At 36.4% G+C, this 21,808-nt stretch overlaps 3 protein-coding genes across 3 annotated transcripts in view; 2 read left to right on the top strand and 1 right to left on the bottom strand.

The window, feature by feature from the left end:
* The first annotated feature begins 2,980 nt into the window (after positions 1-2,980).
* On the top strand, positions 2,981-8,253 carry LOC306861026 (C-type mannose receptor 2-like). Its single transcript, XM_079403084.1, has 5 exons — positions 2,981-3,053; positions 3,784-3,822; positions 4,165-4,521; positions 4,849-5,184; positions 6,109-8,253. Exons 2-5 carry the CDS (start codon positions 3,786-3,788, stop codon positions 6,126-6,128), a joined length of 750 nt encoding a protein of 249 aa, XP_079259210.1. The 5' UTR covers positions 2,981-3,053; positions 3,784-3,785; the 3' UTR covers positions 6,129-8,253.
* Positions 8,254-13,013: 4,760 nt separating this feature from the next.
* On the top strand, positions 13,014-15,685 carry LOC306860961 (uncharacterized protein; the record flags this gene model as incomplete). Its single annotated transcript, XM_079402984.1, has 4 exons — positions 13,014-13,061; positions 13,291-13,338; positions 14,595-14,936; positions 15,107-15,685. The coding sequence occupies 4 exons, from the start codon at positions 13,014-13,016 to the stop codon at positions 15,119-15,121; spliced, it is 453 nt and encodes a 150-aa protein (XP_079259110.1). The 3' UTR covers positions 15,122-15,685.
* A 173-nt stretch (positions 15,686-15,858) lies between these two features.
* tfr2 (transferrin receptor 2) overlaps positions 15,859-21,808 on the bottom strand; it is a 25,032-nt gene continuing 19,082 nt past the window's right edge. The window contains exons 18-19 of the mRNA XM_079403045.1: positions 19,521-19,661; positions 15,859-17,584 (exon numbers count right to left, since the gene is read on the bottom strand). Of these exons, the coding sequence (XP_079259171.1) occupies positions 17,342-17,584; positions 19,521-19,661 (384 nt within the window). The 3' untranslated portion in view covers positions 15,859-17,341. The remainder of the gene's footprint in view (positions 17,585-19,520; positions 19,662-21,808) is intronic.

Here is a 21,808-nt window from a genome sequence, read left to right as displayed (position 1 = left end):
TATCTTGTCAGTGTGTGCACTTGCTTGGCCATTTTTAGTTGATAAACAGGAAAGTGGGTCCAGCTGAATTGAAATGGTGATTTGTTGTATTGGTATAAAAAAGGTTATTATACCGCGGCAGCGGTCGCGGCAGTCGTCGTGTGAAGCCCTCTTAGTGTAAAAACCATCAACTCCACCGTGCGACTCCACCGGGCAGGGACACCGGCAAGGGATAGAAGTATCGCTTTTTATTTTAGTTTATTCATTTATATATTTATTATTGAAATCTTGTTATATGCATGTGTCAATTTTATTTAATTTCTTTATTTTCTTAAATATGTGGGTATATAGTATTTATAGAGTTGTAACTTTTAGTTTTAGTTACTTTTTCTTATTTGTAAGTCGCTTTGGACAAAAGCTTCTGCTACCTCTCATTCCATTCTAATGATCCAATTTATTTAGTCATTTAGCAGACGCTTTTATCCAAAGCGACTTACAAATGAGGACATAATAAGCAATCAAAACCAACAAAAGAACAACAACGTGCAAGTGCTATTACAAGTCTTGGTTAGCCTAACGCAGTACAGATAATTATTATTATAATTGTTATTTTTTAATAAAAAGACATAGATAAAATACAATTAGAATAGATAGTGCTAGAGTTAGAGGGTCAAGTAAAGATGGAACAGATGAGTTTTTAGCCATTTCTTGAAGATGGGTAAGGATTCGGCTACTCTGATTGAGTTGGGCAGGTCATTCCACCAGATGGGAACAGTTAATGAAAAAGTCCTTGAAAGTGTTTTTCTGTGTCTTTGGGATGGTACAATAATTAGTTGTTCACTTGAAGAACGCAAGCTTCTAGAGGGCACATAAGTCTGAAGTAAAGAATTTAGGTAAAGGGGTGCAGAGCCAGTGGTGGTTCTGTAGGCAAACATTAATGCCTTGAATTTAATGCGAGCAGCTATTGGTAGCCAGTGCAAATTGATGAACAGAGGCGTGACGTGTGTTCTTTTCGGCTCATTAAAGATTAACCTTGCAGCGGCATTTTGGATTAATTGTAGAGGTTTAATAGAATTGGCTGGAAGACCTGCCAAGAGAGCATTGCAATAGTCAAGTCTGGACAGAACAAGAGCCTGAACAAGGAGTTGTGTTGCATGTTCCGAGAGAAACGGCCTGATCTTCTTAATATTATATAATGCAAATCTGCAGGACCGGGCAGTTTTAACAATGTGGTCTGAGAAATTCAGCTTATCATCAATCACAACTCCAAGGTTTCTGGCTGTTTTTGAAGGAGTTATGGTAGATGAGCCTAACTGGAAGCTGAGATTGTGATGAAGCGATGGGTTAGCTGAAATTACAAGCAGTTCTGTCTTAGCTAGGTTAAGTTGAAGGTGATGGTCCATCATCCAGCAAGAAATGTCTGTTAGACACGCAGAGATGCGAGTAGCTATCGTCGGATCATCAGGATGGAATGAGAGGTAGAGTTGAGTGTCATCAGCATAGCAGTGATATGAAAAGCCATGTTTCTGAATGACAGAACCTAGTGATGCCATGTAGACCGAAAAGAGAAGTGGTCCAAGAACCGAGCCCTGAGGCACCCCAATAGCTAGATGTTGCGACTTGGATACCTCACCTCTCCAAGATACTTTGAAGGACCTATCAGAGAGGTAAGACTCAATTTTAATTTACATGTAAACGTAAAATGGATAATGTAAAGATTATCTATAATGACAATAAATAATAATTGAGTGACAATATAATTGGAATATTTGCACTATATTTGAACATCAGCAGAAGCATTTATATGAAGTGGTGAAGGTTCAAATGTTATAATAAAAAATAATAGTTTATTGATACTTCAATATTGCAGAAAATTACAGGATCTACAAATACATACAGTGATGCAACAACAACAAAACTTAGAAACAGTAAAAAACTGTTTTTGAATTATACATACAAATATAAAAACAAGTGGCATTTATTTTAAAGAAATACAGCAGAAACATGACATTTGTTTGGAACAGAAATATTTCTGCTACCATAAAATAAATATATATATATATATTTTTTTTTTTTTTTTTTTTTTTTTAAATAATATTATTTATTATTTTTATTTATTTTAGTACAAGATTTAAATTAAACAGAAATTAGAAATGTTGCCTTGGCAACTAGCTAAAATAATAATTTTTAATTTTCTTTTATTTCAGTTGACATATTTTATTAGTTTTAAAAACACTGTTTACTCAGACAAAACACTCCGATTCTGATGGTTTTGCATATTTTACCTGAAAAGCGCTCCTGGTTTCCTGGTTCGGTTTTATTTTTTTTAACCATCATCATCTTCTTGATGAAGAACGGCACACATTCAAATTCTGTCCTGAAGATTGAATCCATATGAACAATATGTAAATGAATAGGGAAATAATTTAAATGTCACACCAACACATGAGACGCTGGAGATAGAGACAAGGAAGGTGATAATAATATCGGTTCATTGATATCATTCATTAAACAATTACTCAAAAAATACACTTGTGCTCTTTTAGACCTCAGCAGAGTCTCTTTCACGTCTCATCAAAGTCTCTCAGTTTCTGTTTCCCTGCAGAAATAAAAATGGACATCTATTGTTTTTATATAGAGCTAGTTATGAATACTATAACCTAAACCTAACAGACAACTTTTTGCATTTTTACAAATATTATAATTTTATACATTCTATACTGTTTTTTAACTGTTTAATTTTGTTGTCATATTAGAGTTAAAGGTTTTAGTGTATGTAAGTAATGCTGAATTGGAGGAGAAAATGTTTAAATACATGTACTGGAATTAAAATTTACAGATGCAAATAGATAAAATGCAATAAAATAAACTCAGTGTGTATTTTACACACACACACACACACAGCTGTTGCCTTTGGCAAGAAAGAAGGAAACAAATCTGAATAAAAAACTAAACCACAGAAGGGAATTTTCCTGTTCAGGAAACCCAAAGATGGGAAGAGGAGAAATGATCCGTAATATCAGTCTGTCCTGATAAAAGAAGAAACAAACACACCTGAATCACAGCATCTACAGGTAAGAAACTCTGAAGTAAGATAAGTACTGCTGTTTTCACTTTACAATAACTATGATTGACCTAGCAGTCTTCTATAATACATTATAAGTTGATTACTGTTTAATTAGTGAATAAGTGGATTTTCCACATTTTATCTGTTGCCAAGTGTGTGTGTGTTTTTTTCAGTTTTATTATATATGGCTTTAAAACATTATAAAGAAAATTACCAAAAATTAACTTAATATCCAGAGATCGATCCAAAGGTAACGGTGAAAACCCCATAAAGGTTGTCTCACACATAATTTCCCAATAAAACAAGTGTCTTAGGGAACAGGGAAATAAAACTAACATTTTGCAAAAAAATAGATAATTCTGGAGATTTAGAAAGCAGTACACTGTAAAAAATGCTCTTATTCTTAATGGTAAAAGACTAAAATTCCTAAGGTATAAGCATGTTTAATGAGTTAACAGTAAGATTTTACTGTTAAATCCATAAAACATAAATATTGCTGCTGTATTTTTACTGAAAAGTTGAGGCAAGCACAGCTGCTTTTACTGTAAGTGTTATGTATTTTGAGTGTATTTTGACACTGAATCATGACACACATCAGCTTCAGGAGCTTCATGTGTGTATTTATAACTGATGTAGAATCTAATAAGCAATGATGAAGCAGAAATGAGATGATCTGATGTTCTGGATCTGGTCAGATGTTCATCATTTATTGAGACTGATTTCTGTTTTTCCCTCAGAAATGGAGAGAATCACATTGATGTCTCTTCTGCTCACAGGTGAGTGAGTGCTTGACTAGTACTAGTGTTGATAGTTAGTGTTAGTGCTGTGCTGACAGTGTTCAAGTGTGTTTGAATGATTCCTGTAATCGTGTGTGTTGTTCAGGAGATTTACTAAATGATCTGTACGAGCACTTCTTGTCTTATTGCCTCCTTAAGATAAATCGCTTGTTGCATTCCTCGTTTGTCGCTTTGATAAAAGTGTCTGCTAAATGAATCCATGTGATCAGACACACCATTGTCACCTGTTGACTTGAGCTCTTCTACAGAATCATGACAAACTCTTGAAACACAGTGTGGATATAATGAGTCTGAGATCTGAGTGAATGTGTCTCTCCTCAGCCGTGGTCAGTTCATCTCTGCGTCAGTATCACTTTGTGAATCAGAAGATGAACTGGACTGAAGCTCAGAGTTACTGCAGAGAGAAACACACAGATCTGGTCACTATCAATGACATAAAAGAACAGAATGACATAAAACAGCTCATCAACAGTTACTCTGGCCGTGTCTGGATTGGGCTGAAGGACACATGGATTTGGTCTCTGAGTGACTCTGACTTCTACAGAGGAGATGAGTCTCAGTTTAGGAACTGGGGACCAACACAACCAGATGGAGATGGAGACTGTGTTTATATGAACAATGATGGACAATGGCATGATATAGACTGTAGTACAAGAAGACATTTCTTCTGCTATAATGGTGAGTTCAGCTGTATGTTTCATATTCGATTAACTTCAAACACTATTAATTAACCAAACTGACATTATCTTCTGTAGAGCTGCTTATAGCTGAACTGAATTGATGACACTTATTTTATTTTAAATGCTACAGAAATAAATGTGTCTTGACTTTGTGATTAAAACAGAAATGTTCTAAAAGACTATTATTTTTCATCATGAAATGCTTTCAGTTTTGAATAATGAAACACAATTGGATTTGTCTTTTTGTTCTTGGTAAATGAGAGCAGAAAGAACATGTATTTAATTCTCTAAATCAATATCAGACAAATGTCTTTCTCTTTTAAAGGCAGCAGTAAAGGATTCGTCTGTGTACAGGAGAAAAAGAACTGGGCAGACGCTCAGAAATACTGCAGAGAGAAACACACAGATCTGGCCAGTGTGAGGAATCAGAGTGAGAATACAGAGATTAATAAAACGACACATAATCAAGTCTGGATCGGTCTGTACAGATCCTGGGTTTGGTCAGATAACAGCAACTTCGCATTCAAACACTGGAAACCTAATGAACCTAATAACAGAGCTAACAGAGACCGCATCTGTGCATCGACTGATATCAGAGAAGAAGAAGGACGATGGACAGACGAGTACTGTAGAGAATCACATCCCTTTGTGTGTTATGATGGTGAGTAGATCATTCATCTGATCTGCTGAACATCTACATGTCAAACTACAGAAACTCTCTCATCATTACAGGAGAAGTTCAACGAGCACATTATAACTTCACATGTGTTCCTGACTGGGTTATTACAGTTAAAGGGTTAGTCCACCCAAGAATGTGAATTTGCATTTTCTCACCTTCATGTTGTTCCAAACCCATAAGACTTTAGTTAATCTTTGCAACACAATTGAAGATATTGTTTTAAAGAAACCTGAAGAGATTTGAAAATCCAGGTAACCAAAACTTAAAAGATAACTGATTTATAGCTTGAATGAATTGATCCCATATTTGATTAATTTTGCATTATTGATTCTGTTATTTAACTGTTTATTACTGTGAAGCTATCTGTATTGTTTAAAGTATTGTATAAATGTGAAGCTAAAGCACGCATCAAATAATGCACAAAAATGTTGGTTCTAGTGTGACATGCACTCATGTTTACCACATGTAATGAAATAGTCTGCCTTCTGAATAAACGAGGCAATTGCTAATTGGTAAAGTCATGTGTCACTGCAGGAAGAGCTCTGGTTGTTTTAGAAACAGTCAGTATTCTGAGATGCGCGGCTGGTACTGTGCTTTTCTCAGATTTCGTAGGTGACTCCAAATATGAAATTTAATCGCAAACTTGGTGAACAGTTTTGGAGAATTTAATGTTTCTCCATTCAAAGAGATAGGAGCTGCACTGGCACGACTGAAATAGCTGCCGAGTGGAATGACTTGCCTTAAAGGAACTTTGGAAATGTGCTCTATGCAGAGTTGGGAAGGTTACTTTGGAAATATAATAGGTTACAGGTTACAAGATACCCTATTCAAAATGTAATTAATAGTGTAACTATTTCAGTTAAATGTTTTGAATCCTGATTTTCTTGCTCATTTGTTTGTTTGCAGATAAACTGGTTCTGATCTGAGAGAATAAGACGTGGCCTGAAGCTCTGAGATACTGCAGAGACAGAGACATGGACCTGGTGTCGGTGGATTCGGAGCAGATGCAGCGGCGGGTGATGAATGTGACCTCGAGCGCCTCCTCTCCTCACGTGTGGCTGGGTCTGCGTCACTCCTGCACAGTGGGGATCTGGTTCTGGGTCAGCGGGCACACCATCTGCTACGATCAGTGGGCTCCTGATTACGACACCGGACTGGACGACTGCGATACGACGGTCAGATCCGGAGCCATTCGGACCCACGATAATCACTGGATCAGCCGCCCTGAAACTGAAGAAAACAACTTCATCTGCATCAAGTGAGTGCTGGAGAGTAACTGATTACATGTAATCCAGATTACAAATATACACTACTTGTAATTAGATTACACTACATTCTAAAATGCCTATAATTAGAGGACCGTTACTTTCTTATTAATTACATATTCACACAATGACAGTAAATTATTCATGTGATCATAAAGTAATCAAAAAGTACTCAGAATACAATACTACAAATATGTAATTTAATAGATTATCCCCCGGTTTCACAGACAAGGTTTAAACCTAGTCCCAGACTAAAATCTGTGCTGTTTCAGATGAACGAAACTTGCTCTGACTGATCGTAAAAAATGTTCAAACTTAAATGTTGTAATTGAACTATGGCCTAATCCTGGTTTAGTCTAAACCCTGTCTGTGAAACCAGGCCTATGTTACTAAATAAAGCTTTCGTCATCTAATTTTTAACCCGTAAAGGTCGAAAAAAGTAATTGTGTGCGTCAAATAACAAATTTAATTAAGCCGTTTGGACTCAAATTATTCAATTTAATTCCAGTTTATTTGTAAAGCTCTTTCACAATAAATATTGTTTCAAAGCAGCTTCACAAAACATGTATATTTCAATGTTACAATCAAGTCTTTTCATGTCTATTTGAACTTCTATCATGTTTTCACTGGTTTAAGGTTAATTATATGATTCATTTTCACGACTCATGAGGTGAAGACAAACAGCTACGGTTTTCTTTGTTTACATTAGTATTGTTTTTTGTTTGTTTAGCGCATATTTAGTATTTACTACTTACATTTACTTTTGAATCAATTAAGCAAAATCCATATAAAATGATTGCAAATACATTTATATATAATCAAAATGCATGCAAATTAATGAAAACAGTTCTGTATTTTAACCTCTGCTTTTGCTTGTTTCATAAATTTCTAAATGCACACTGTGATGCTAAATATTTCAGATATAATTACATATTGTCACGTTCCTGTTTAATTCCTGTTTGCCCTTATTTGGTTTGGTTCCTGTTCTCATTATTAGTTAATCGCCTTCATTGTGTTCACCTGTGTTGTATTAATCATCTCATTAGTTCCTTTTGTTTGGTTCTTGCTTATAAGTCCTCAGTTCTCCGTTAGTCTGGATTGATGTTATTTGAATGCAATACATGTGTTGATGATAATTCGTTCTCCTGTTCTTTGTATTGGATTACATTGGAATGAAAGAATCTTTATGTTTACTCCTTCGCCATGTGCTATTGCTACAACCACGTCCCATTACACATATGAGATCATATTTCAATGATTTTGCATTTCTCAGTTCACTGGAAAGAGCACAAAACATTGAAATATTATTTTTCCTCCCATATCATATTTTCCCATAATTTGCATTTAGGGACTTTCCTAATCTAGTTTTCTAATTATCATAACACTGTTGACTATGACTATTTTTGGCTGTGTGAGGTTTCTTTATATAAAATCATCTACACTAAATTAATGTACACGTAAATGGATAAATGTAATGATTTTATATAATGATAAAAAACATCAATTGAGTGACTTCATGGAAAGTTTACAATATATTTGAACATCAGAAGAAGCATTTAAATGGAGGTTAAAATGTGATTAAAATAGAATTATATACAATGCTGCAACAAAAAATAGAAACATTTAAAAAATAATAAAAAATTACATGTTTGACATAACATGACATTTGTGCATATAATTATCCAAATAACCATCTGTATGCAAATGCATTTCTGAATAATTTTATTTGCTGGATTTTTGTTGGGGTTTTTTTTTTGTTGAGAAAATAAAGCTTTGGATGAAATTTAATTTGTCATCTTGTGTGAATCTGATCTATTAACAATAATTCTGAACATACCTGAGGGAGATTTGGTGGACTTTGGTGTGGGTTTGGAGAGCCGGTCTGGTCTGGTCTGATCAGGTCTAAAAGTGTAATGAGTTCACAATACTTAAGTTTTATTTTAATTGGAAATAATTAAAACTGTTTTCACAATACAGTATTAAGAATTTAAGCAGTAAATGTGCTCGAATGTAATGAAAATAATGTCACAATGCCAAAAATAAACTAAAATATAAATATAATATAAATATAAAATATAAATATAAGCAAAATATAAATACTGAACAGGAAGAATGTAAAATTTGTAATTTAATCTTTCTCACATTTTCACCTGAGAACTTCTCAAATCCATTTGGAAATAATTCAAAATGATGCAGAAAGTTGGATTATAAGTATTATAAACGTATTAATGTAGTTATCTTATTGTGTGTTTAATGTAAGTTTAATGGTATGTTTCTTGAAGCGTCTTGGAGACACAGTTCTTCTGGATTTAGTCTCAGTTTGTTTCTTCATGTTATTCCAGACAGACTGATGATGATCAGATCAGATCTCAAACATCTCACTGGATTATTACAATTAATGGCTAAATGAATGTTTGGAAATATAAACTGATATTTCCTACTGACACACTCCAGCAGAAGATAGAAATAACTGACTTAACACCATCTTTAGCTGCTGGAAATACAACCGTTCTAATCATTTTGGCCACTGCTGTATATGGCCAATCTACAGAATTGGTCCAAAGTTAGAGTTGGAATTGCTTGAAAAAAATGTATTTTTCCAAAAAATTAGTTTGCATGCAATTTGCATAATATCCAAGGTACACATTTATAGTAAGTGTGCAGTTAATTCTCATATTGTATTTGGAATATCTGTCCTCTCCCCAAATTTGTCACTACAGAAACACAGTAATAATAATTTAATTAGAAGGGTTGTATTGACCTATTAAGATGTAGCTAACATCTAGATTGTAAATATTATTTTTTTCTATTTTATAAAAAAAAAAAAAAAAATCAGAGGCGAATCAATAATTAAAGGGGTCCAATTATGCTCTTTTACAAAGTCGTGATATTGTTTTGGGGGTGTACTAGAACATGCTCGGTGGTTCGAAAATCATATTATTTCAAAGAATTACAGATTTCAAAGTGAAGGATTAATTAGTTTGAATATACATTGAACCATCATAACATCTTATATACTTTAAGATATACTTTAATTTTGACAAAACATCCCATGTTTCGGTAATGACAGTAATGCTTTGGTAGCGACCACATCTCATTACAGAATTTGAACTCACATACTAAATTACTACTAAAACATAATAAAATACAAAAAGAATTGCATAACTGTACTAAAATTGTTTATTTCCCCCAAATATGAGGATAATGCGTTCCCTTTTGTCACTACTGAACCAATGATGACATGTTTCGGTAGTGACAGGAAACATGCGGGACCCATTTTTTTACATAGTTTCATAATTTACAAAGAAAATATGAAATAAATATTTTTTTGACAACAATGCAAAAAAAAAATAAAAAAATTAAATATCATTTAAATAAGTTGAAATTTAGGGGTTAGGGTTCGGGACAGTCACCTCCCAATTGAAAGTACCCAATAAATGATGATTTTATATAAACTAAGCTTACTAATATTTGAAATATTATTGTGGGTTTCAATACATAATAAAAGGATCTTAATAACCACCTAAGATTTGAATACTTAAATGCTTTTTAAATGTGTTTTTTATTGTTTTTTGTGGTTGTGGGACAGCAGTTTGCACCAGTTCTGAACCAAATGTGCCCAGCTTTGAAAACACATCTGAAACACTCATTATCTAAATCGGCGTTTCAGATGCAAATGAAGTTCCTCTCTAATAAAGGAAGTTCACAGGACATTTTTACAGTTTCCTGTGGTGTGTTTTGGTACTTTCTTCCTGCCACATTACGTCAACCTCATCAGCACAGCGTCTGGAAATGTGAGCGTGATCTAGAAGAAGAACACGTCTCGATGCCCACACGTCCTGAGGATCTCACTTTCAATTAAATCTGCCCACAAAAGAGCTGTGATTGTCCCACAGGGGAAATTAAAACGTCTATATTAAACATCTGTATAATCAAAACTCATATCTGTGTCCGGCAATGAGCTTGATTTCAGCCGTCCAGTCCGTCTGTGGTCGGACACAAATAGATGTTTATAGGGGCTCCGTTATGTTCATTAAAACACGCAGCGTCTGTCTGACGGCCCCCGCATGTCGAGAAGCTCGTTTAAATGCCGTCGGTGCGATCGAGGAGATCCAGATGAACTTCAGCTCATGATCTCCTGCTGTTCTCTGTGCTTCACTAACTGAGCGCTTCGGGTCGATCACAGGTAAGAATTAATCACTTCATTTTAATCAGGGTTTCTGAAAGCTTTATGAAGCTCATTTTAAGGCTTTTTCAGATCAACTTGAGAAAATTTAAGGAATAAACTGAACAAAGTCTTTTTTTTCAGTACAAATGTGACTCTGGAGCACAAAAGCAGTCATCAGTAGCAATAACCAACAATACATTGTATGGGTCAAAATTATACATTTCTCTTTTATGACAAAAATCATTAGGATTGTAAGGCTCCACGCATCCGGCCCAAGGAAGGTCTCCGGTGGTGGATGAAGGTTTCCTGCGTGCTCGGTCTTTCCAGTGTGCACAGTTCTTCAATTTTAATTAAACTTTAATCTGACTCCATTTTATCATTTAATCTGACTCCATTTCTTTATGACCTCGTATTTAACTTGAAATACAAATTGATTGCTTGTCCGTTTCTAATTTATTATTCTGATATTTGATTATTCTAGTTAACTCTTGACTTTATATTTACTCGTTCATTCGGTTGCTCATGTCTTTAACAAGGATGCAACGTAATCTACTAGTGTCAATAATTACAGAGTAAAACAGAATAAGGTCAAATGTAACAATTTATTATCAGTCAGGTAAATACTGTATGTATTATTTCAATTCCACAGCAATTCAAAGAGATCAAATCATATCAATACAAAACATCGAATTCTCAGAGATAAATCTATGAGTAAAGAATGCATACCTGACTTTATAGAAATACATAGTGTGAGCATTGAGACCCACACTACGGGCGTCTGGTTACAGAAATCGCGCCGATCCTTTTGCCACATTCTCTTTAAGTACTTCAGACCAGAATAAACATCCCCAAACTCGAGACAGGAACTAACAATTTGGATTTGCTTTGATCAAGCCAAGTTGGCACCTTTAGGGACAGAAGGTAATTTGCATGAAAACCATTAGGTGCGGTCCGCCCTCTACAGTATGCAAAATGTCTCTGAACTCTTAGGATTTGTATTACCTTTTAGTTTACTTCTTATAAGAATGAGACCATTGTACCAGTCGCTCTGAGACAATTCAAATGATACCAAACATGACTGTAAATAACACTTGCATTAATGCAGAACATTAAATTTCTGCTATTGGCCATTCTGAGTGAGCTGAGTGAAAGGAGAGATGGGTGAGGGGAGAAGTGGATGAAAAGGAACTGATGCATATGTGAGAGAGGCATTTTCTTGTATTCTCTCTCAGTGGGATGTGGAGACAGATGTCTGTATGTTAATGCACTGTGTGTGTGTTATCCATCTCGGGAGTCCAAAGTGTCTGAGTTTCTGTAATTCTTACAGGATATTAAGTAAAGATCATGTTCCATGAAGATATTTAGTAAATTTCCTACTGTAAATATATCAAAACTTCATTTTTGATTAGTAAAATGCATTGCTAAGAACTTCATTTGAACAACTTTAAAGGTGATAGACAAATATTGTCCTATCCTAACAAACCATAATCAATGGAAAGATTATCATCAGATTTCAGATGATGCATAAATCTCAATAAAAAAAACCTGACCCTTATGACTGCTTTTGTGCTCCAGAGTCACAAATGTCTAAAGATTCTTTAATCAAGATACATTTACTGGAATGCAAAACAACTGAAGATATGAAGTCTTGTTTTCTGAGAAACTGATCAAAATAAAGTGAGTTTATGGCTAAACCAAGAACAATATCAAAAAAATCTACTTAATTCAAAGGGGAAATTAATTTTCATTCTCCATTGGTAGGTATTTGTGAGGGTCAATTAAGGATCTTTTTTTTTTTTTATTGAGATTTATACATAATCTGAATGTAGATCGGAAAAGATGAAAGCTGTAGATCTGAACATCTGAAACATGCATAAATAATATTTCCATTGATGTATGGTTTGTTATGAGAGGACAATATTTGTCTGAGATACAACTATTAGAAAATCTGGAATCTGAGGGAGCAAAAAAATCTAAATATTGAGAAAATCTCCTTTAAAGTTGTTCAAATGAAGTTCTTAGCAATGCATATTACTAATCAAAAATTAAGTTTTGATATATTTACAGTAGAAAATTTACAAAATATCTTCATGGAACATGATCTTAATATCCTAATGATTTTTGGCATAAAAGAAAAATGTATAATTTTGATCCATACAATGTATTGTTGGCTATTGCTACAGATATACCTGTGTTACTGATGACCATTTATGACCACGACTTCATGAATTAAGAACTTCTGCTCTGATTTATGACCTTCTTATTCTTAAGGCCTTGTTTTGTGAACGGGTGAATTGAGACTTTTTAAGACCCTCAGAAACCCTAAAGATACGTCATTAATTGCTTTCGTTGTTTGTTCAGTAACTTTAAAGATGAAGATGGCTTTGCTGGTTTTGGTGCTTCTGGCGTTCGGACACTCGCTGCCTGTAAGTGTATTGGACAGTTTTAGTTTCTTCCAGAAAATGATCTGTTAAACGAAGCACAGTTTAAAGTCTCACTCACTAACCTGAATGTGTTTGAATGAAATATGAAGTTTTGAAGTAGAAAAACTGTAGAAGTACATAGTGGTCTCTTTTGTTATATTATTAGTATTTGAGCAGTAAATCAGAACATGATTCTAAATAAACGTCACTGTTTTTGTCATGATACACACAGATACAGCGGAGGAGAGTGACTAGATCAGAGAGCTCAGAAGACAACGGGGTATGAAACACACACACACACACACACACACTCAAATTACATAAACACACACACACACACACTCAATTACATTAACACAACATTCACTCACTCACACACACACACAATTACATAAACACACACAATCTCACACACACACACACACACACACACACACACACACTCAATTACATAAACACACACAATCTCACACACACACACACACACACACACTCAATTACATAAACACACACAATCTCACACACACACACACACACACACACACACACACTCAATTACATAAACACACACAATCTCACACACACACACACACACACACACACACACTCAATTACATAAACACACACACACACACACACTCAAATTACATAAACACACACAATCTCACACACACACACACTCAATTACATTAACACAACATTCACTCACTCACACACACACACAATTACATAAGCACACACACACACACACACAATTACATAAACACAACGCATTCATTCACACACAAACACACACACACACAATTACAGACACACACACACACACACACACACACAATTACATAAACACAACGCATTCATTCACACACAAACACACACACACACAATTACAGACACACACACACACACACACAATTACATAAACACACACACACACACACAATTACATAAACACAACACATTCACTCACTCAACACACACGCACACACTCATGCACACATTAACACACACACACATGCACACATACACATACACAAACACACACACACAGACAATTACATAAACACACATCCTGTCTCACACACACACACAAACACACAGACACACAAACTAACTCGCACACATACATGCACACATTCACACACTCTAATGCACATATACGCAAACACACACACACACTCATTCACACACTCATGCACACATTCACACACTCTAATGCACACATATGCAAACACACACACATTCATAGGCAAAAACATACTGAAACACACCCTCACACAAACAAACACACACTTATACACATACGGAAACAAACACACGCACACTAGTTTGACTATATTACTGAGAACTCACTGTTTCCATATAGTGTTACATATGACCGAAACGCTCCTGTAACACAAAACCGTCAACATTATTAGATTTTAATCAACACATGATTTACCTTTCAAAGAGACTGAAATACTGAAGCTGTTCAACAGGTTTCACTTCATCAGCTTCTTTATAAGAAACAAAATATGACTTTCTGATGCTTTTCAGAGCGACTGCGAGGAAAACTGCAGCGAAGAGAAAAAAGCAGAGGAGGAAGAGGAAGGAGGAGATGGAGACGAGGAAGATGAAGATGAGGAAGATGAGGACGAGGAAGGAGGAGATGGAGAAAAGGAAGGAGGCAAAGAAGAAGATGAGGAAGAGGGTGATGGAGAGAGCGAGGACGGAGAACAAAAGGAAGGAGGAGATGAGGAGGATGAAGACGGCAGTAAGGAAGGAGAAAGTGATGAAAGTGCCGCAAAAGATGAAGAGAGTGAAGACGAGCAGAACAATGAGGAGACCAACGGAGAGGAAGACCAACCGTCTGGGAAGATTTCCTCAGATCTGACAGAGGTCAGTCGATCACGTGATCATTTCCTACTGCAATATTCTGGAGTATTTTCATCTGAACGTCTGTGACGTGTGTTTATTTGCACAGGCAGTCAGATGAAAATATCTGAAATATTAATGCTATAATAGTAGAGTAATGCCTCAGTTTAAAAACAAATCCCTCTCTCCCACAGGATGTGACATCATGATGGGCGAAGCTCTCGCCGGAGGACACTGTGAAGACGATCACGAACGCTGATCCTGGAGTCAAAGAAGAAAATTAATGCAAATTCATATTTAACTGCAAATTATGAAATAATTCATACTCGCATCATGAATCTGAAAGAACCATATTAACATGGATATAAGCAAAATATCAAGTGTAAATAAACGTCGCATGCTATTTTAAATGTTATTATAGTTTATTATTGTTAAAAATTACATTTTAGCATTTTTGTTTTATTTACCTTAGTTTGGTTTTTCAGTAAACTCTGTTTCAATTTTATGTCATTTTAATATTTTAAGGGCTGCTAAATATAACAAATGTTGTTTTTTTAAATGCATAAAACACATTCATTGATCTGAATCCAATATTACATGTAAAATCCCAAGTAGGCCTATATTATATATCAATAATATGTACATTCATGTAAATCTGAGGAACCGGCATTACCAGAGCTGGAATCCGTTTTTAATGTTACATAAGTGTAGAAATTGTGGATTATATATGTTATTGTTTTGAAAAACATCATTAATAAAGGTAAACTGTCGTGAAGTAAACGTCTCACCGCCCATCTTTTTGCGCGCGCTATAGGTGCCTGGAGTCTTATTTATTTTTATTTTGAGAAAAGCAATATTTAAGCATCTTAAAGTTGAAGTTTGACAAACTTCCTTGTATGTCAGGATGTTATAAAAGCATTTGAAAAATTTAATTAAGACTGAAATTGACACAAAAGAAACACATTTTTATTGAAGTGCACCATACAGCATGTGCTTAAATTCATATGAATCGAATCAATAACAGATCGATACACTACAGGTGATAGTTAAGACAGTTTGACATCAGGTGCACATGAGCTATAATATTACAGGTCAAATATGTCACCGCCTGAGGTCATGTGACACCACAGAATCGATTGATAGCAGATGCTGCTTCTTGATTGGACGACAGTATGACTGTCATAATTATGAGAGACACTGCTCTCCATAATTACTGCTCACATTCATAAGAGTCTCATTATCACTTGGTAATAAAAAAGAATCTCTTCTCAATCATAACAGTTAATTAACAATTAATTTACAAGGAGATAATATTCAGCGGCCGTGTTGAGCAGATACAGTCAAACCAATCATTATTCAGACACCAGATATAATGTTTGATTTGTGATTTATTTTTTACTAGTGGCTGCAGGACACTATAAGTGAGCATAGCAAAATAAAGCAAACTGTGAAATATTACACCCAAAAATTCTTCATACAGCGTAAAACTGATATAAAATTGGGACCAAAAATTATTCCGAGGCTTTGACCCTTGCTTAAGCGTTTTTTCTTTAATTGCTAATGCAACCTTTTTACAAGATCAAGCATTGCTTGGTAATTGGTTGAGCTAAATTGGTATTATCTAATTGTGTACTTAAACTTAACAGCTGTTCAACTGTTCGATAACGATAATTAGACGATATTTAGCTGAGTGTGTTATGGACAGCTGACTCCTAAAGTTTTGATATTTTTCATATTCTGTGTGATGATCAGTTCATACTGATAGAAATTAATCTTTTCCAAAACGTTTAAATTGATTTGTACCTTTTTGGGGCATTTTTACCTTTATAAAGCCAGTTATATTCTTACATTTAATTCATCTTTCTAAATTAAAATCGAATATATTTAATGAAAATTAAAAACGCCAGCAGGTGGCAGCAAGTCGTTGTTAATAAGGGAGTCATTGCGACTGAACCGAATCATTTAAACGATTGATTCATTCAGGATCGAATCACCATCATGTTGCTCAGAGACACCAAAGAGTGCTATGACTGTGTTTGGAATTATATTTGTTGTCGAAATAGCGCAAAAACAGGCAATATTGTGTCTAAAACATAAGTCTCTTAAATAACGTCTTGTTGAACGGTTGTAAGAAATTACGTTTGTAATCGGGCCAATTTTTGGAGACTATATATATATATCGCAAACCCCTATATTCAACCTTACTCATTACATACCTTTCTATCAAAGTTATCTAATATCAAGATTAATTTGTTCTGACTCCGTTTAACTCACTATATCGAATAAACTGTGTGAATAATAATCGAATAATGTGAGAAATGTTGAAAGTGTCTGAATATATTTTGGTTTGACTGTATGAAAATACACTGCATGTAATGGGATTCGAGATATTGCTGGATAAATAGACGCTGAAGGCCGTGTTTGGAGCTCTAGAGCGGGTTGTCGATGTTCCAGACGTCTCCGCTGAGCGCGTTGGCGGCACCCTGAAGTGTCCAGGTGAAGAGCGCCAGCTGGCGGCGGAAACGAGCCTCATCGAACAGGTGTGGTGCGGAGCGCAGCAGCGACAGGTGATCGGCCAGCGCGCTCAGAGTGTGATCGCCACGGCCGTGAAACACGTGACGGAAGGGCGTCTCCACCACCGACACGTACTGCGACAGGAAGTAGTACTCCACCTGTGCAAACACATGAAGGAGCGGCATGAAGGTTTGATCTTTGATATTGTGTGACTGACTTTCTTCAGCGGAACACAAAAGATGTTTTGCAAGATGTCCAGAAGTGATCGGACATGAGCTGGGATTGTGAGATTTTCAGAATATATTGCGATTCCTCTGGTCTTAGATTTTAACAGCAGATGGCGGTCTAATCTAGACTCAAATGCTGATGACGAAGAGCGCTGAAGAGTCTGTAATCTCACCTCAGCTCAGAATGACCCGAGATTAATGTAAACAGCCCACTGTGAACACCCTTGTAATTCACTTCAAACTTTGCGAATTTTATGAATGATTATTTTAGGTTTGAGTGTGTGTAAGGATTTGGAAACGAGTACGGCTGTTTCTGAAGCATGCAGCGCCACCTGCTGTTCAAACCTCAGAATCAATTCCAGAGGAATCGCAATGCATTCAGAAAATCTCAGAATCCATGTGGAATCATTTCTCGATTCGCGATGCATCGATGTATCGTCCCAGCCCTAGATTGGATGCCGTTTACGACTTTTTATTTCACAGTTCTTCAGTAATTCTGAGATGTTAAAGGGTTAGTTCACCCAAAAATTAAAATTCTATCATTATTCTATCATGTAATCAGCGTTGTTCACGTTCAGCATGCACGCACTTTCTACTGAACGCAAACTACATTGATTACATTCTGGGGTACTCTCCAAATTGGCGGACGACGGTAACTTGCTGAATAAATGATGTTATTATTGTTTTCTTTGCGCACAAATAGTATTCTTGTAGCTTCGTAAAATTGCAGTTGAACCCCTGAAGTCACATGGACTATTTTACCCATGTCCTTACTAATATCCTAATATCTTTTGTAATATTCTTGCTGTCTATGGAGGGTCAGAGAGCTCTCAGGTTTCATCAAAAATATCCTAATTTGTGTTTCGAAAGATGAATGAAGGTCTTACGGGTTTGGAACGACATGAGGGAGAGTAATTAATGACAGAATTTTCATTTTTGAGTGAACTAAAGATATAATCATGCAATTTTTAAAACAAAGGTTTAGTTGTGTGTTTATAATACAATATAAACTCGCAATTTTAAGAACAAAAGTCTTGTGAGAGTATAACTCGCAATTCTGAAAAAACACAGGAAAAAAAAAATTAGTTAACTGCAATTTTTTATTTCAAAATTCTAACTTTTTTTGCAATTCTGAGATTTTCCGAGATGTTAACTCCCAATAACTTAAGATATAAACTCGCAATTCCGGGGAAAAAAAACTTTATAACTCACAATTGCAAGATATAAAATTCTGAGAAAAGACAATAAAAAATTAAACAATTTCGACTTTATCTCATAACTCTTGAGTTTTTTCCTCGCAATTCTGAGAAAAAAAATCTGAATTGAGAGAAGTTGCGCAATCGTGAGACAAAGTCGCAATTTTGAAAATGCATGAAACAAAAAATGTAATTTTGACTTTTTATCTCACAATTATGACTTCTTTTCAGAATGTTAATTCACAATTGCGAGTTTATAACAAAAAAATTCACTTGCAATTCTGAGAACCAGAGATAAAAGAAAAAGTTAATTGGGAATCTCACAATTCTGACTTCGATAAACCTCAAATCTGTGATAATAGTCAGCACTGAGATAAAAAGTTGCAATTGCCTTTTAAATTTGGGCATTTCCTTCATACAACTTGGATCACAATCAAAATATTGACAAAATAATCACATATTGACCATTATTAACCACCATAAAAATGTGCTGTTAAATTCCTGATATAAACTGGAAATCTCCAGTAAATATTTCACATCTGAGGGGTTCGGATGGAAAAAAAAGTTCTCCGAGTTTGTAATGACATGATGTGAGTAAGTTATTATTTTGTGTGATTCTTCTGATTATTCCTTTATCTGAAGTTATACTGTACATGCATGCATTTGTTCACCCTCATAATGCGTGTGTTGTAGAGTCTGGCGAGTCTCTCGTCCTGAATGTCGCTGTTCTTTATGGCCTCGTGCAGGTTTTTGGCAGCTCTGCTGTAATCACCTCGAGCACTGAAAACCCACTGCGGAGACAAACCACGCGACTGACAGAGAGAGAGAGAGAGAGAGAACTTAGTGATACTGTTATATTTATATTTATGTTATTGCTTTGACAACATTGTGTTACACAGTCATGCTAATAAAGCTGAATTGAATTGAGAGAGAGAGAGAGAGAGAGAGAGAGCAATGAGACAATCGGTGCAAATGCTGATATGTTTACACTGCTCATATACCAATTGTGTGTGTGTGTGAGAGAGAGAGTAAGAGTCTGTGTGAGTGTGTGTCTTACAAAATGTCGCACATCCGATCACATGTTTACATTACAAACACTAATTGACAAATATGTACATCAAAACAAAGGAAAAATGTTTGCTTGTTTCGTTGATTTCAAGAAAGCATTCGATTCAATCTGGCATGAAGGACTATACCTAACACTTATCGACAGTGGAATAGGGGGAAAAGTCTATGATTTCATCAAATCGATGTACACAGCCAGCCATTGTGCGGTTAAAATTGGGAACCAAAGAACCGAATTCTTCCCCCAGGGGCGTGGAGTGAGACAGGGATGCAGTTTAAGCCCCACCCTCTTCAACATCTACATCAACCAATTGGCCAACACATTAGAACACACCCCCTTTCAAGGTCTCACTCTACACGACACAGAGATAAAGTGTCTTCTCTACGCAGATGACCTGGTCCTCCTGTCGCCCACTGAAGAGGGGCTTCAGGACAGCCTGAATCTGCTGGAGGATTACTGTCAGACCTGGGCCCTGACGGTCAACCTCCAAAAAACTAGAGTAATGATGTTCCAGAAACGCTCCAGATCTCAGGGACCAACACACACATTCACACTATCACACAGAACCATTGAAACCACAAAAACATACACTTACCTCGGCCTGAAAATAACTCCAACCGGTAACTTTGCTTTGGCTGTGAATGAACTCAAAGAGAAAGCTCAAAGGGCTTTCTATGCCATAAAAAGATCCATTAAAATCAACATCCCAATCCAAATCTGGCTCAAACTTTTCAGATCTATAATTGAACCAATTGTTTTATATGGCAGTGAAGTGTGGGGTCCTTCTATAAAATTTGACTTCTTAAATTGGGAAAAACACCCGATCGAAACTCTACATTTAGATTTCTGTAAAAGAATACTTAAAGTTCAAAGAAAAACTCCAAACAACGGATGCAGAGCAGAATTAGGCCAATACCCTCTGCTTCTAAACATTCAAAAAAGAGCCCTGAAATTCTGGAAACACCTAAAAACAAGCGACCCCAACACATACCATTACAAAGCCCTAAAACAGCAAGAGCTGAGCGTAAGTAAGAGTCCCCTCCTTCAGCTGGTGCTGAGACTGACTGAGCTCACACACACAGAGATCAGCCAGCCTCAGGACACACACACACACACACACACAGAGATCAGCCAGCCTCAGGACACACACACACTCACACACACAGAGATCAGCCAGCCTCAGGACACACACACACAGAGATCAGCCAGCCTCAGGACACACACACACTCACACACACACAGAGATCAGCCAGCCTCAGGACACACACACACTCACACACACAGAGATCAGCCAGCCTCAGGACACACACACACTCACACACACAGAGATCAGCCAGCCTCAGGACACACACACACTCACACACACACACACACACAGAGATCAGCCAGCCTCAGGACACACACACACTCACACACACAGAGATCAGCCAGCCTCAGGACACACACACACTCACACACACAGAGATCAGCCAGCCTCAGGACACACACACACTCACACACACAGAGATCAGCCAGCCTCAGGACACACACACACAGAGATCAGCCAGCCTCAGGACACACACACACTCACACACACACAGAGATCAGCCAGCCTCAGGACACACACACACTCACACACACAGAGATCAGCCAGCCTCAGGACACACACACACACACACACACACACACACACACAGAGATCAGCCAGCCTCAGGACACACACACACTCACACACACACAGAGATCAGCCAGCCTCAGGACACACACACAGAGATCAGCCAGCCTCAGGACACACACACACACACACACACACACACTCACACACACAGAGATCAGCCAGCCTAAGGACACACACACACTCACACACACACAGAGATCAGCCAGCCTCAGGACACACACACACACACAGAGATC

This window comes from Barbus barbus (genome assembly GCF_936440315.1).
Source record: "Barbus barbus genome assembly, chromosome: 41".
Taxonomy (NCBI): Eukaryota; Metazoa; Chordata; class Actinopteri; order Cypriniformes; family Cyprinidae; genus Barbus; species Barbus barbus.
Note: the sequence above shows the minus strand (reverse complement) of the source record. Positions and strands in the feature narration are given on the sequence as shown.

Coding starts and splice junctions, on each gene's coding strand:
- LOC306861026 (XM_079403084.1), top strand. CDS start 3,786: ATGGAGAGAATCACATTGATGTCTCTTCTGCTCACAG. Junction 3,823..4,164: donor GATGTCTCTTCTGCTCACAG/GTGAGTGAGTGC, acceptor GTCTCTCCTCAG/CCGTGGTCAGTTCATCTCTG. Junction 5,185..6,108: donor TCCCTTTGTGTGTTATGATG/GTGAGTAGATCA, acceptor GTTTGTTTGCAG/ATAAACTGGTTCTGATCTGA.